The sequence below is a fragment of the Pollicipes pollicipes genome, unplaced genomic scaffold, assembly GCF_011947565.3.
Source record: "Pollicipes pollicipes isolate AB1234 unplaced genomic scaffold, Ppol_2.1 Scaffold_7231;HRSCAF=8579_pilon_pilon_pilon, whole genome shotgun sequence".
In the NCBI taxonomy this organism is placed as follows: Eukaryota; Metazoa; Arthropoda; class Thecostraca; order Pollicipedomorpha; family Pollicipedidae; genus Pollicipes; species Pollicipes pollicipes.
In genome coordinates this window covers 42,828,887-42,845,387 of record NW_023597034.1, presented here as the reverse complement: position 1 = coordinate 42,845,387, position 16,501 = coordinate 42,828,887, and the positions used below count along the sequence as shown (strand labels likewise).

The 16,501-nt window shown below is 61.4% G+C and overlaps 1 protein-coding gene across 1 annotated transcript; it reads left to right on the top strand.

Annotated features, from left to right (window-relative positions):
- The first annotated feature begins 912 nt into the window (after positions 1-912).
- LOC119110151 (kinesin-like protein KIF11-A) lies at positions 913-10,046 on the top strand. Its single transcript, XM_037233887.1, has 9 exons — positions 913-938; positions 1,671-1,815; positions 2,160-2,232; positions 3,021-3,180; positions 3,684-3,833; positions 5,357-5,479; positions 5,992-6,105; positions 8,228-8,420; positions 10,035-10,046. Exons 1-9 carry the CDS (start codon positions 913-915, stop codon positions 10,044-10,046), a joined length of 996 nt encoding a protein of 331 aa, XP_037089782.1.
- Positions 10,047-16,501: the final 6,455 nt, after the last annotated feature.

Below are 16,501 nucleotides of genomic sequence, written 5' to 3'. Positions count from 1 at the left end.
GACTGAGTGATTAACAGTTTTGACTACCCAAATTCAAATTCAGGATGTGCATGACTTGAGTGCTCATATGGCCACATTATTTGCCAACACTGCATTAGAGGTTTTACAACATTGTGTGTTCCCTTAAAAAAACAGTATGACAATAAAAGGAAATAATAAGATTGTATCATATTGCCTTCAAATGAAAAGTAACAATCTCATGTCGCTGACCATATTTTATGTATAGGCATGACAATGCTGATTAACATAGTAATTGATCTTGCTAGCCATTGATTAATTGACAATGTGAGTAAAATAAATGATACACCTATGATATGTCGATATTAGTATGGCATGCTGTCTTTGTACCATTATGATGTTGAATTAGGAACTTTGATAAAAGATGTGCTATTTATATATTCTATTTGAATGCAATGCTGCAGCTGTGATGTCTGGGGATGGGTAGAGCCCCAGTCAAGTTGTTTCCCTGCCCCCCCCCCCCTAAACAAACATCTTTGAATATTGTGCAGATGATTGGGACAGGGGATGATTTAATCCATGGAAGCCATGTTATATTTGTCTGAGGCCAACCATTAAGCTGGCTGACAATTTCTGGGCAAACTCAATTGTTTCATGAGCAGGATAGTGTAATGATTATGCAAATGCTGTAAATTATATTAAGCTGATTCGACTTATGCTTTTAAGGTGGTTGTGCTCTGCAAAGGCAAGGAAAGTGCAAAATTATTGAATGGAGCCTAGTATCAGACACTGTCTTTAATCATTTTTACCACTGCTGGGTAATTTCACAGAAGCTTCAAAGTTTGAAAGACTACTACCAAACTCCAGGCATTGTATGCCAGGTTTCAGAGGAATTTGTGTGTAAAGTACCTGCCAGTGATATTGGTTTGTATAGACCTGGACCCCTCTGTACTCATGTTGCCCTGCATTCTCTTAAATTGGTGAGTAAATTGGTTTGCCAATTAATTTTCCATGTTTTTTTGTGGTCATGTCAGGTTTTCAGGGAATGCAGATTTGAAGTTACTTTAAGCTGTCATGCTCGGTTTCTGCTTTTTCAATCAACAAATGCATCTTGTTTGATGGGTATATATATATATATATATATATATATATATATATATATATATATATATTTATATACATATATATGTAATATGTGTTACAGAAATGTGAATCAATTACTGAGATCCATGCATTGAAGCAAAACTTTGTTACAAAGCAACCATAATGTGATAATTTGTATCCTAGTAAAGTTGTTTATGTGCAAATGTAGTGCACCAGAAGTATGCAAATACTGTCCTAGCTCATTTTTCCCTGGAAATGTGATGGGCACTTGCAGAGATGGAATTTACCTCTTTCTCATTGTACTTACTTGGCTGTGTGTAATCAGCTTCACATGTACTCTGTATTTTCACATTCATGGCCTTTTTCATCCTGCAGCATGTTTTATGTAAGATGTGATATGTCACATACTTTCCAGGTTTACATTTGCTTATGGAATATCATGTTTTGGTGGCTTGACCACAGTCATAGCATGCTGGTCAACTGTGGGTAAGATGCTTGATGGCATGCCCATCACTAGCCGAAAGGGGCGAGGCGTGCGGCGTGGCCGCTGTCCGTCCTTCTCGTCGCGCCGCTGTGCCGCCGCTGACGGGCACCGCCTGTGTCCCCAGGCCGCTCAACAGCAGCGAGCGGGGCCGCGGCTCGTTCTCGGTGCTGAGCACCTCCGACCACACGGTGACGCTGAAGGAGCGGCCTCAAGACAAGTTTGCCAAGACATTTACCTTCGACCGTGTGTTCGGACCCGACTCCAAGCAGGTAAGCGACCGACGCCGTTTGCGGCTGGCGTGGGCAGCGTCCGGGCTGAGGACGGTGCCGACGGGAGTCTGCACTGAGGCTGCAATGGCCGCGGAACACCAACAGCATGACGTTTTTGATAGATCTGAATGACGGTCGGATTAGTGCAAATGCTTTGATGGTCGGTGCCGTAGCCAGACTCACTGCTTTTTTAAATAGTTGGTGCTGGGGGGGGGGGGGGGGGGGGGTGGGGGGGGGGGGGGGGGGGGTGGGGGGGGGGGGGTGTGGTGGGTGGCAAAGCTGGCTGGATGGGCGGCGGTTCAGCGCGCACCGGTGCCGTGGTATGCCTTCCCTCCGCCCCGCAGCGCGCTGAACCCACCGTCTGCATGCTGGAGCCGGTGGGCCCGAAGCCTGGCTGCGCCCCACTAGCACTGCCTGGTCGGCCGGCCGATGACTGACGTCCCTGCCCGACATGTGGACGTGTACGCGTGGTGGTGCTGCCGCTGTTGGAGCAGGTGCTGTTTTGGCTACAACTGCACCGTATTTGCCTACGGCCAGACCGGCACCGGCAACGTTCACCATGGAGGGCGAGCGCAGCGGACACACAGCTGCCCTGGACCAGGTCGGTCATAGCGTGCGGCCGACGGCGCGCGTGCGGCCGTCGGGTGCTTCTGTCTCGGGTCGAATGGCTGTCGCCAGCACTCATGCACGTCCGAGTGGCGCTCGTCGTCGCTGGTGCCGGGCGTCTTTTCACTCGTAAAATCCACCCGTCCCAGCGGGCCGAGCGCGCAGCGACGGCGGGCCGCGGCACTCGTTGCGGGCCGGCTGACGCGGTCCGGCCAGCGTTTGAAAAGCCGCTGGTTATCATGCACGACCAGCAGCAGTCGCGTGGCTGATTGGCGGTGTGGTGTGCAGGTGAACGGCCGGCGGCGGAACACGCATTCAGTCACCTGCGACAGAGTTCGCCTCGGAGCTGCTGAGCTCCTGAGTGGCGCCGGGCGACGTACATTGTTTGGTGCTGGACAATGCCGCGCGTCTCCGCGCGGGTTGAAACGTGGTTGCGGCGCGCGTCTCGGACATCCGCACCACTCCGTCCCTCTCTGGGAGTGAACGCGTTGGCGGCAACAACCATGATCCCCCAACGCGGGGAGGAGGACAATGGGTGGCGGCGGGCATGCATGGCGGTGCCGGGGGGCCCTTCTCACCGCTGTCCGGCTCGCTGGCAGGACCCGGACGTGGGCAATCATCCCCGCGCACGCTCAGCCAGCTGTTCGACGAGCTGCGCATCCAGGGCGTGGAGTTCACCGTGCGCGTGTCCTTCCTGGAGCTGTACAACGAGGAGCTGTTCGACCTGCTCGGGCCCGAGACGGACACCACCCGACTGAGGTGAGGCCGGTGACGCTGGTGACGCGGCGTCACCGGGCACACATCACCCACTGGTGACGTGATGTGGTGACTGGTGGTGCGGCGCTTTGGTTTGTGATGCGGTGCGGCATGACTGCTAAGGGACGTGCGGCGACGGTCGCTGACCCCATGTATCGGTTGATGGCGTGTCTGTCTGTCTGGTGCCAGGTCCATTGATGTCAGTCGGTCGGTGACACGGTGACCGCCGCGGGGTTTGGCCGCCAGGCTGTCTGGCTGTGTAGTTGATCCTATGTAGCACAGCGCACAGTGATAGTATGATTTTTACAGTATGTCACCTTGACGATGCTCACGAGCTGCTCACTGCGTGCGCTGTGGACTGCCGCATCGTCGCACATCCCGTTCGCAGACGCAGCTGTGGTGTCCCGCTGTGGCAGACCGCCTGACCTCGGTATGTGATGCGCTCTGATCTGTGGAGTTGGTGGGAGCGAACCTCCGCTGAATGCCGGCCTGCTGTTTGCCGCCAGGCTGTACGAAGACGCCAGCAAGAAGGGCTCGTGCATCATTCAAGGCTTGGAGGAGGTGACGGTGCACAACAAGAACGACGTGTACGAGATCCTGCGGCTGGGCTCGCAGAAGCGCCAGACGGCCGCCACGCTGATGAATGCCCACTCCAGGTGAGCACTGCCTCCTGATGAACACCCACTTCGGGTGAGGATTACCTCGTGATGACCATCCACTCCAGGTGAGAACCTCCTCCTGAACACCCACTCCAGGTGGGAACGTCCTCCTGATGAACATCCACTCCAGGTCGGCGCCACCGGCATCACCGGACGACCGCCGACCGGAGTCGAATGTCCATCTGGCGGCGGATGGCGGAAGATCGTTCAGCTCGCCTTCACCCGGTGGATATAGGTGGCGCCGGTATCGTGGTTTCAGCGTGCCTGCTGCCGCTGGCTGGGACTGACGAGCTCGCTCGGTCTCGCGCAGCTGTGGAGTTTTCGCACTCTGTCGGGGTATTCCACCGAAATTAAATTTGCGCTCCGGAGTTAATTCTGGAAGATTGTACATGCGACACCCTCTGCCAACGAACCAAGAGATTGTAGCCGACGCTCATTAGAAACCGTACGACCCACGCAGACGCATCACCTCAGCGCCTGTCATCTAAAAAGCCATTAATTATTTTCACCAACCTCCAACCATGACTTCCCAACTGTCTTCCCCACTCTGAGATGAACAACGTTTTCTGTGCATTGCCCACTGTTGTGTGATGGCCCATAGCGTGCATAAGCCGCATGCTACAACAGCATGTGCCGAACCGATATACCAGCAGTGGCGTCCCCAGTGCCAGCAACCACATTTGCGGTCGGCGCGCTGCAGAACTCCAACCGGTGTCAGCAGTGACGTCTGCTGTCCGGCCTGACCAGAGTTGTTCGGGTGCGCCCGCGAGGCTCGTCCGCAGGAACGCTCCCGGGTGGCCACCTCAGGGTGGGAAAGGCGCTTGGGACCGGTCTCCGACCTGTGATTGACTGTCGCGCGGTCTTGTGGCCGCAACGGCCGGCGTAAATGCGCTCACGTCGTTCCCGGGCCGGGTGCTTCTAGAACAAACTGCTTTCGAAAGCTGAATTTGACGCTTTGCACCGGTCCGGGGCTCGCTGAAGCATGCCCAACCGAACATTCATGTCGCAAAGCCTCGCTGCTACCAGTGCGCGAAACTGCGTGGTTGCCGGTTTGGTTCTTTTGACTAGCGCGTGAGGCGGGCGCACGCCGCCAGGGTATGCGTTAAGCTGTTATTTTGTTGTCTATGACTATCTACTCATTAGAGGTCATGCAAGAGATGCACAGAGCCCGCATTTTAAAACTGCGACGTGGAGTAACGAGGGTTGAATTTGTTTTTTTTTTAATCACCTGATTTGTTCCCCATTCTTTCATTCGTGAACCCATCCGCCTCCGAACACACCACCTAATCGCCTAAAATATGAACATTTTCAGAACACATGTGGCTGCCGTATGCATGCAGCTACAGAACTGGGGAACGTCAACAGAACTCGCGAATTTTCCGAAATTACAAAGTACTCCAACCCGAAGTATCCGAAGCAAAGTTCCCACTGTCGTGGCGATTGCGCCGGTTGCTGTGGCCTGCTTCGGGCGCGCTGTGGCCAGCCACCTGCACCTGACCGGCTGCCGCCCCGCTCCGCAGTCGCTCCCACACCGTCTTCTCCGTGACGGTGCACATCAAGGAGAACACGGTCGACGGCGAGGAGCTGCTCAAGACCGGCAAGCTCAACCTGGTGGACCTGGCCGGCAGCGAGAATGTGGGCAGGTGAGGCGAGATCGGCCAGCCGCCGGACCGGCCGGCCGGCCGGCCGCGGCGCCGCCGGCTCGGGCCGCTCGGGACACCGCCAGTGTCTGCCGTTAATCAGTCATCGCCTGGCGTATTTGAGGGCGTACCCGCTTGTCGGGTGACGGCCAGCGACGATCGGCGACGCTGGCGAGGAGGTGAACGGCCTGGCTGTCCCGGGTGGGCGAAGGCGGCGCGCTTCGCGACTCACTACTTGCTGGCGGTCCAACGTGACCTGCATGGTTCTGCCTGCGGTTGAGAGTTGTGTGTGCTGCCCGGAGATAAGGGTGACACTGTGTGCGGGTCGTGTTACCATGTACACAGGACACGGCCACACACGAGACTCATTTGAAGTGGCCTCATACTGGTCTGGTACCATTGATTCGACCGATCAATATGTGTTCGGTCGCTGTGGACTAACACTGAGCAAAATGCGAAGGGAGGAGCGCCTGGCCTCCTGCGCGTGCTCTGACCGGACGTGACCTCTGCCGCAGATCGGGGGCCGTCGACCGGCGCGCGCGAGAGGCGGGCAACATCAACCAGAGTCTGCTGACCCTGGGCCGTGTCATCACATCGCTGGTGGAACGGGCACCGCACGTGCCGTACAGGTACTGAGAGGTGGGGGGGGGGGGGGGGGAGGGGGCTGCGGTCGCGGGGACCGGCACAAAGGGCCGGCGCTGTTGACGGCCTCCAGTGACGGAGCGAGCTGGCGCAGTCGCGGAGGGCGCCGGCAGGCTGGCTGCAGCCGGACGCGTGCATCAAGCGAAGCCATTGCATTCACGCAAGGAGCCGCACTGGCTGCTGAGTGGCAACTATTGGATGTGTTGACGCATTTGGCTCGCGTCTTGGTCGTGTCATTTTTTTTTTTAGTGTATAGATAGGGGCCCCTTGCCGTACATATTGCAAAAAGACACACGATCGAGGTAGTAATGTATGTCTTAGTCTATGGCACTAACATCTTCGGCAAGGCGCCGACCTGTCTGGCACGGGACAGGGCGGATCTCCAGCCAGGCGCTGACCTGTCTGGCACGGGACAGGGCGGGTCTCCAGCTAGGTACCGACCTGTCTGACACGGGACAGGGCGGGTCTCCAGCCAGGCGCCGACCTGTCTGACACGGGACAGGGCGGATCTCCAGCCAGGCGCTGACCTGTCTGACACGGGACAGAGTGGATCTTCGGCAAGGCGCCGACCTGTCTGACACGGGACAGGGCGGATCTCCAGCCAGGCGCTGACCTGTCTGACACGGGACAGGGCGGATCTCCAGCCAGGCGCTGACCTGTCTGACACGGGACGGGGCGGATCTCCTGCCAGGTAGCCGCCTCCCCGCCCGGCGCCTCTGCGGCGGCTGTGTTTTCTCTGCACACACGCACAGGCGCACCGGACGGCGTCTGGTGACGGCCGTGGGCTCTGCCCGACCGCGCACCGGCCGAGCGCCGCGGGCAGTCAGACCCGCCGGGGGCTGACCGGTGTCCCGGGAGCGCCGCGGGCAGTCAGACCCGCCGGGGGCTGACCGGTGTCCTGGGAGCGCCGCGGGCAGTCAGACCCGCCGGGGGCCGACCGGTGTCCTGGGAGCGCCGCGGGCAGTCAGACCCGCCGGGGGGCTGACCGGTGTCCTGGGGGCGCCGCGGGCAGTCAGACCCACCGGGGGGCTGACCGGTGTCCTGGGGGCGCCGCGGGCAGTCAGACCCGCCGGGGGGCTAACCGGTGTCCTGGGGGCGCCGCGGGCAGTCAGGGCCGCCGGGGGCTGACCGGTGTCCCGGGAACGCCGCGGGCAGTCAGGGCCGCCTGGGGCTGACCGATGTCCCGGAAACGCCGCGGGCAGTCAGGGACGCCGGGAGGCTGACCGGTGTCCCGGGTCACAGTCGGGTCCCGGCCGGCAGCGGACTATGGCGATGCTGTCGGCTGGACAGACGGTGTCGGGCGGCACGGCGCGCTGGTGTGCCGGGGCGGCGTGGTGTGTCGGACGAAGCGTCCGGCGCCGGCCACGTGGAACACTTCATGGCCGCTGTCACATGGTGGCTCCAGTTGGAGCGCTGCGCGGCGGCTATGGCCGCGTGCCGCCCACTGGAGCAGCGGCGTCGGCGACCTGCGCCCGTCGCGGCCGGCGAGCGCGACCAAACATCGCAACGGATGACGGACGTTATCTGCTAAGCCCCTTCTGTCCGGCACCGTATGCACGGCACGTTCTAGATCTCCCCGCGCGATTCGCTTCAGCGCGCGAGGATGGGCGTCCGTGTGGCAGTGCTTTGTCCATGCCTTGTCACGGCGGAGCTGCGAGCCTTTGCCACACTGACAACCGATTGATGGCCTCGGACCGTGGCGGCACGCGGAACTCGCTGGCCTCGACAGCCAGCTCGGACGACACCGGCTACGGACTGACGCACGCCCGTACCTGGCACGGCTTGTCCTGACCTCTGACAACAAAAGACCCGCCGTGACCCTCCCGGCCTGTGTGTGGCTTGCAGTGGCTCAGTTTGGACGTGACCCGCCTTGATCGTATGTTACCTGTGGTGGCCTTTGCCTATGCGTGATCCATTGCGGCCCTGCGTGCTTGTGAGCGGTGTTGATCTCCGGCCCCGTCTTGACAATCTGGCCGTGTGTGACCCGCCGTGACTGCAGTTTATGTGTGACCTGCCAAGACCGCTCGTCGTGTGTGCGACCCGGTCCGACCTCTGTGTGTGATCTGTCCTGGCGCGGACCGTGTGTGACCCCCACTGGCCTGACCGCAGGGAGTCGAAGCTGACGCGGCTTCTGCAGGACTCGCTGGGCGGGCGCACCAAGACCTCCATCATCGCTGCCGTGTCGCCAGCCTCCTGCAACCTGGAGGAGACGCTCAGCACGCTGGACTACGCCCAGCGCGCTAAGAGCATCACCAACCGGCCCGAGATCAACCAGAAGCTCAGCAAGAAGATGCTCATGAAGGTCAGTCAGGCGTCGGTGCGGGACTTGGTTGTTACTTGGTGCGAGCGAGAGAGGCACTCGCTTGGTGCGAGCCGGAGAGGCATTCATGGCGGCGCGGGCAATAGAATAAGTGCCAGCCGTCCGCACTGGTGGTTGCAGCTCGGTGCCATGCGTGGTGGGGCCTCTCCCCCAGCGGCTGTCCGGCGCGCGCTGACCTGGTGGGTGACGCTGCCGACCGTGACGGTCCGACGGCGCCGGTCGCCCCCCACGGTCTGGGGCCAGTGACCCGCGCCGGCCGCCCGTCGCCGTACCGAAATACGCCGCCGGTCGCGCGTGGTCCTGAAATCGGGGCCGCCCGCCGAAATCCGCCTGTTTGTTTGCGGCCGTAGATTAGCTCGGCGGCGGACGACGCTGCCAACTGCTGTGGTCACGTGACTCGGCGGCTGGCCGGCGCTGCGTGGTCACGTGACGCCATGGCAGCGGCGGGCGAGCGATCGGGGTGTGGGATTGTTTCGGCCGGGTGGCTCTGATCGTGGTGACCGGCTGCAGCGCGGGCTCCGCACTCGTGCCGCGGTAGCGCCGCGCCGCGCCGCGCGTGAGTGCCTCCCTGGATGGAGGCGCGCGCGATGGCGCCTTGGATGGAGGCTGTCCCGCGGCGTCTAGATCTGGTGTCGCCCGGTGGCGTGGTGGTTAAGCTGCGCGTCTGGGAAACCAGAGAGACGGGGGTCGATTTCCGCGTTGCCCGCCTTTGCTGCTAGAGTGAGAGGCAAGCGACGCAGCATGGCTTCAGCAACCGCGTTCGTCGTAAAGCCCTTACAACAACAATAGGAGCTTCTCGCTTCTCGCGGTATTGCGACGCTGGTTCCATTTTGCGTGCATTGCGTCTCTGCTGCGTGGTAATCCGCTGCTGCGGGGAATCAGTGAGCTGCACAGCTGCTGCGAGCGAGCAGGGTCCAGCGGTGTCAGGCTGCGGCTGCCGAGCGAGGCCGTTTGCGCGGCGCGCCGGCCCTGGCCTCTGTTGGGCTGAGGCCGGCGCGTCAGTCGACCGGCCAGACGTGGACACGTCGGCACCTGTCGCCCGTCGTCGGGCGCCGCCGCCACGCCGGCCAAGAATACCGGCCGGCGGCGACGGACAGCGGGCCGAGGTGTGCCGGTTCGGGTCGCGAGGCGAGGACGGCGACACGGCTCGGCGACCTGCCTCCCCCGGCCCGCGCTGGGCCAGCGGCCGGCCGGCCATTCCTGCCGGGCGGCGGCGTGACGGCCGCTGAGCGGGGATGACCGGTCCTGACCGGCACCGGACCGGCGCCGGACCGACACCGGATCGGCACCGGACCGACACCGGACCGGCACCGGACCGGCACCGGACCGGCACCGGACCGACACCGGACCGGCACCGGACTGACACCGGACCGGCACCGGACTGACACCGGACCGACGCCGGACCCGGGGCTGGCCCGCCGAGAGTGACCGGAAACACGGGTGTGCAGTATCCCCCGTCCCGGCCCGACCCTTAACTGACCGGACCCCCCCTGCCTCACCCTGGATTAACAACTGACTGACCTGACCGTTGATCCTGGATGAACACCTGACCCTGACCCCGGATTAACAGCCGACTGACCCGACCGCCGACCCCAGATTAACACCTGACTGACCCTGACCCTGCATGAACAGCTGACTGCCCCTGCGCTGACCCCACCCCGCTGCCGTCCCGTAGCCCCGTGCCCGGCGAGTGGTGACGGCTCCGCCGGCGCGCCCGCCCTGACAGCTGACCCCACTCCGCTGCCGTCCCGTAGCCCCGTGCCCGGTGAGTGGTGACGCTCCGGCGGCGCGCCCGCCCTGACAGCTGACCCCACTCCGCTGCCGTCCCGTAGCCCCGTGCCCGGTGAGTGGTGACGCTCCGGCGGCGCGCCCGCCCTGACAGTATTTATGTTGTGCGGCACGCCAGGGTCGGGGGGCGGCTCCAGTGCGATCGTTCGCAGCCGCTTATCTTCGTTATGATGACGAACGGCTCCCATGCGCTTCTGGTTTTTAGGCGTTATACACACTGAAAAGAGTAAACGGAGGCCTGCGATGTATCAGCAAGAAATGTCCAAACACTTGTCCAAAAATCGGTTATTGAAAGTCGTTTGGGCGTGGGCTGATCTTGTCTGCTCTGTCGTCATCTAGCGTGAGTGACAGTGATGGCCTAATAATGGCCGACCACAGAGGAGATGTTGCCCGCCTGCCCCGCCGTGTCGCGCCGTATTTCGCGGGCTGAATTCGCGACGCCAAGCGTCCGTAAGAAAACCTACAGCATATGCGTATCTCCTCGGTTATGTGGCAACGCTAAAAATGATATGCAATTGCGAGCGTCTATATTTCTTGGGTTTCATGATGATGAGTTGGGATTTTGGGGCGCGTCGACAGCAAAGGTCATGTCGCGCTCTTCTTCGCGTTACGGTCGGACCGCAGCGCCACATCGATGCCGAAAGTTACGTTCGTGGCTTTTGCCAAACACTCCAGCATTCGCAATGTGACTTGCCAAATACCTCAGCGTTGGTAATACGGCTATTGCCGGATGCCTCGACGTTGGCAATATCGCTATTACCAGACACCTCAGCGTTGGCAATATGGCTATTGCCAGACGCCTCAGCGTTCGCAATGGGACTATTACCAGACCCTCAGCGTTGGCAATATGGTTATTACCAGACACCTCAGCGTTGGCAATATGGCTATTGCCAGACGCCTCAGCGTTCGCAATGGGGCTTTTACCAGACCCTCAGCGTTGGCAATATGGTTATTACCAGACACCTCAGCGTTGGCAATATGGCTATTGCCAGACACCTCAGCGTTCGCAATGCGACCTTTACCAGACACCTCAGCGTTGGCAATATGGCGATTACCAGACACCTCAGCGTTGGCAATACAGCTATTGCCAGACACCTCAGCGTTCGCAGTCATCGCTGTGTTGATGGCCACCTCATCCCGAACGTCGGGAGAGAGAGAATCCCCGCTCAAGGTCTTCTGTGTGATGTGCAGGGCTCCGTGGCAGGTTGGCGCAGGCCCCCGGATGTTGTTTGAATAAGCTATTTTGTGAGAAATATATTTCGGAATAGTTGTAGTCGAGTTTCTCTCGAAAAACACGGACTTCTGGTAGCTGTTTTCTTTCGCTGCCACATCTCAACACAGGTTGGAGACGCATTGCCATTCCGTGCCCAAGATGTCCGTGTGAATATATAGCTTTCATCTATTTGTATTCAAAGCGGAAGACATTGCTCGGTTGGTTGGCAACGCTTGGCGGCCTGGTCTCACAATGTTGATTTCACCAAGAATGCGCCGCATTATAGTAGAGACATTAGATGATCTAAAGACGTATCTGGGCCTTGAGGTAGATCATTAACAATCTACCTCTGGCATATCTCATATCCTTACAGAGCGGTTATCTGGCTGGGTATTTTTCCCGCTTGTCAGGTAGCTCCGCCCGCCCCAGCCAAAGATTGTGATAAACCCTTTTTCTTTAATTGGACGTGCCACATGTGTGCGAGTTACGTCTGCCCGTCCCGGGGTGGCCTCGTCAGCGTGGCGCTTGCCATTCTGGCCACGCCCAATTATGTCACCTGTAGCGGGCTATCGGTGGCTAAGAATCGGCGGACGCGACAGCCGACTGATTAATACAAATGGAAGCGGCGGCCTTATGTATATAGCGGGGCCGCCCCAGCTGTCACGTCCACCGGGTGTCGCCCGGCGGCGGCCGACAGCGGTCAGACGGCGCCGACTGGGGGCGGCGCGGGCGTCTGGAGCGGCGCGCGGCTCGGCCGGTGCCGTCAGGGGGCGCGGGGCTGATGTCACAGCCGGCGTCTGAGCTCACGGGACGGGGGCGGGACGCACGTGGCTCGGTCCCCGGCGGGACGCACGCTCCGCGGCTGCCGGTGTGGCGGCCCGGCTGGCCGGCCGGCGGCGCCCCGGGCGCCTGCCCGCCGTCGGGACGCCTCTCGGCCGTGCTCTGCCCTGCTGCGTGCGGCCGGCGCGGGCCGGCGCGGCGCAGGCCGGGCCCCACTGCAGCGGTCTGCGGCGCGCCGGCCGCGCCGGCCTTGTCGCGTGCGGCGCGTCCCTGTCGGCGGCCGCAGCGGCCGTCAATTGGCGGGGAAGGCCGCCGGGCCGTGTGCACGGGACGGCGGTCAGCGGCGGGCCGCCGCCGCCCGCCGTCTCCCGGTCCTGGCGACGGGCTGCTGGCATGGCCTGGTGCCATGGCCACCTGCCACAGTCGTGTGGCCGGGCTGGCCCGTCCGTGCCACTGCACTGCTCGGCACCGGTCCCAGCGAATCGCGGCAGCAGTTACGATGCAACTAACAGTTTGATCGTTTCATTACCGTTCGTCTATTTCCCTGCAAGACGGTCACCGATATTTTAAACGTTACAAATTAGATTCGTGGTAACACGATTGCGACGCAATGGCGGGGAGACCCTGCGTGGGTTTTCTGTCATGAAGCTCAGTGGCTCAACCTGTTGGGAATGTTTTTATAGCGTATAAAAAGCTACGGCTCGTCTGCTCGATTCATTTGGGACGTTCTTGTAACCCTGCTGTGCCTACATTAGTTACAAATTAGTTACACATCGTCGTGGGTAGTAGGTCGGCTGACCTTACTAACATTAGTTCGTGAGCGCCACCGAGATGTGCCTTCGGTCACCGCGGCACGTGCGTTATTGAAGCCCATTTACCATGCCCGTATCGTTATGACTGAAGGCAAAGTGCCGTATTTACCGGATTTGTGGTTTGGCTACGGTTGAAAAAACTGCTTGCACTGATCAAAATGGTTGGTTGAAAAAACTGCTTGCAACTGATCAAAATAATTTATCACTCCAGTAAAAGGCTATTGTAAAAACCTTTCGAAGTGGCCAACCCTTTAAGGCAGCATCAGTTGCGAACCGTGGCATGCGTCGTAGTGGGTCGTTGTGAATGACCCCAGCAGCGTCGTCCGCGTGCGACTGTGTGGGGCGCCGCGCCGCAGCGCCGCGCCGTCCTCGGCACATCTGGCGGGGCGCGCCGTCCGGCCGGTCAGCGGCCCCGGCGGCCGGAGACCGACGGCTCGTGTGTCGTCCCGGGCAGGGCGCGCCGCCGGCCGGGGGGTCCTCCGCCCAGCGGCCGGCCGTCGGCGCCAGGTGCCCAGGACTTCACGCCACGGCCTGCCCGCCCCTCGGCGCGCTGCAAGGGCGGCGCTCAGTAAACACGACGGCGCGGCGCTGCCACAAGCGGCGCATTGTCCTCCGCGGCACGTTGTGTCACGCCGCCGCTGCCCCCGCGCGCGCGGGCCCGACCGGTCACCCGCTGACGCCGCGGGACAGGCCGGCGCGCCGCCCGGCGGCTCTCCGTGCGGGGACCAGCGCCGGCGCCGTCGCCGCCCGGCCGTCGGTGGGCGGTTATGGATGGTACTGGCGTGGGCAGGTAGGCGTCGGCCGACCGCCCGACGTAATTAATCGCTGATCGTGCCCGGGCCAGGGGACCACTGCCGGCTCAGAGACAGGTTCAGATCCAGGTCCAATCGTCCGCGAGACGTTTCCGTGCACGAAGATTATTTCGGGGGCGATGAGGGTCGACAGGCGGCGGGCCGCCGTCCGCGGTGTAGTTGTGCTTGGGCCCGACCGCATCAACCCATTATCTCGCGTGGAGCTGTCGTCGCGCCCCTGCCGTCAACTGTATTTTCTCGCCCGAAACGGCATCGCAACTGGACTCGGCTCGAACAGCTCACGACGCCCGTCGGTGCTCGGCGTCCGCGGCATGTCTCCGCGACGCCCCAACTGCGACGGCAGTGCGCGACTCTGGGAGCGGCGTGTCGGCTCACCGACACGCGGCGCGTTCCTCCGCCGCGCCGAACCGCTCTCTATTGAGAGAGGCGGGCGCGCTGACGCGGCGCGCGTACGGCCGGCAGTTGGCTGGCTGGCGGCCGGCCGGCGGCGCGACCCCGCACGCCGACGGCCGGCTGCGGAGGGCGGCGCGCGCGCAGCGCGCCGACCGGCCACCGGCGCCGCGCCCTGTCCGACGGCCCGCAGAGCCGACCGCGGCCTCTGGCGCGCAACAGGTTGCGCCGGGCGTCGGGCGGCACGGACGCCGTCAGGAGAGGCGGTGTTGCGCGACGCTGGTGCCGGCGCGTCGGCCCGGGGCGGGACGGAGCAGAGCGCCGGCGCTTGCCAGACGCGGGTGCCGTGAGGCGGTCCGGCTGCGGAGAGGCGGCGCCCGGCCGGCCTGCCGGGACGCGGCGTGACCGGCCCGCCGGCCCGCCGGCGTACGGTGTGGCCGGGGGGCGGGCCCGGCAGTGTGGTGGAGCCGGCGCGCGCGCCGCTGCTCGGCCGCCGGCCGGTCGCCTGCCGGCCGGGGTCATGAATCATGGCCGGCGGCCGGCGGCCGGCACGGCCAGAGCCGGGCGGCGCCGGCGGTCGCGCGCGCCGCCCAGCCGGCCGCCGGCAGCATGCTGCGGCGGCTGGCTCTCGGCTCGCTCCTGGTGACGGCCACCGCGCTGCTCGTCTCGCCGCTCCTTCTACGTGGGCGCGCGACGCGGACACCAGGTAGGAGGCGCACGGCTGCCGGCGAACGGCACCGCGGCGGCCACCTGTTGGCGCCGCCGCCGCCGCTCATTACCGCAGACGGACGGACGTCGGCCGCCGCTGGAGCGGACGGCGGCCCGGCGCAGCCGACGCATCGCGCGCCGGCCGCTCCGGCGCCGCCGACGTGTGATGGGCCGATAGCGGCTCTCGGTGGTGAGCGGTCTCCCGCACCGGGGCGCTGCTGGCCGCATCTGTTGTGATTTGTCTTGTCAGTGGGCCGGCCTCCTGTCGGAGGCATGCCGTCGGTCATGTCTCGTGCCAGGCGTGTGTCAGTGCGCGCCGAACTGTTAAACAAACGCGGTACGGTCTCGGAAGCAGGCCTTGCCTTGTTCGATCGTGCCTGACAGCACGGCAGCCGTGTTAGATCTTTTCCGCGTCTTTCTTCCGCACCATCGTGAACGAGACATTGTGGCTGACGCAGTGGATGGATGCTTTGGGATGGCTATATAAATGCGCTAGCTCGTGGAAATTATTTCAAGATTTTAGGTTATCTCGTTAACAAATACTTGCTCGCAAGCAAAGGGGGTCGTAAGCGTTGCTAGCGACAGGGGTACACAAATTTTCCTGTTGCACTGACTGTTGCAAGAGGGTCATTCGACATAACCACATTTTGACAGCATGGAACTGTTCTGTGATGTTAAATTTGTGGCAATGTAAGCACGCGTTGGTTGACTTAACCGTTGCAAATGCTTGCTATGGCATTTAGTAGAAAACTCCTTGGGTCGTTGTTCCGCTTGGTCATATCAAGGCGTCCTGTATAAGACGGGTCGAGTTACACGAGTGCTCTCGCATGTCATTTCGCTCCAACTTCGCTTCACAAAAGCAGATGAGTTTGGCGAGAGTGCACTGCTTAGAAACTCTCCCAAGCTCGCCTTGATGCACTGTTTACGTTTGGGAATCTCAGACATTGCACAGCTGTCATGCAGATAAATAAACAATTCATCAATATCCAATGATATCGGAGAGGGTAAATCAGGCGGCAAGGAGGATTAGATCTCTGCGGCCCGTCCCGTTAACCATAGCCCCGACGCTGTGCCGGAAGAGCCTGGATTCTTGGCAGCCGAGCGCGCGTGAATGGGTGGTCTGCGTCCGGCGTCTCCGCCGCTGATCGGGCCGCCGCGGCCGCTCTCGGCGGCAGGGGCGCTCGCCTGCCGCGCCGCGCGCCGCCCGGCGTTAGATGCCATGCGGCGGCATAATGGTCTGGTCACGCAGGCGTCGCTACCGGCGCTGCACCCGCGTCAAAAGCAGGGGACGTCGGGAGAGGAGCGGTGAGGCACAGTGGATGCCCAAGGTGGTCGACTTAGGGCCCAAGACGGCTTACCTCCCACAGTTTGAGGCATGCTTAAGTCCCAAATGTTTGCTAAATCATGCTAAACATTCAGGTATGCGTGCGTGATGCAGCCGATGAACCATCGTTAAATGTCTACGAAGACGACGGATGTAAGTCTTGGACAGTCAAGTTGATAGTTAAACCTGGACAGTCAAAATTACAACAAAGTTCCTTCAGCTCATCTTCTCTCGAA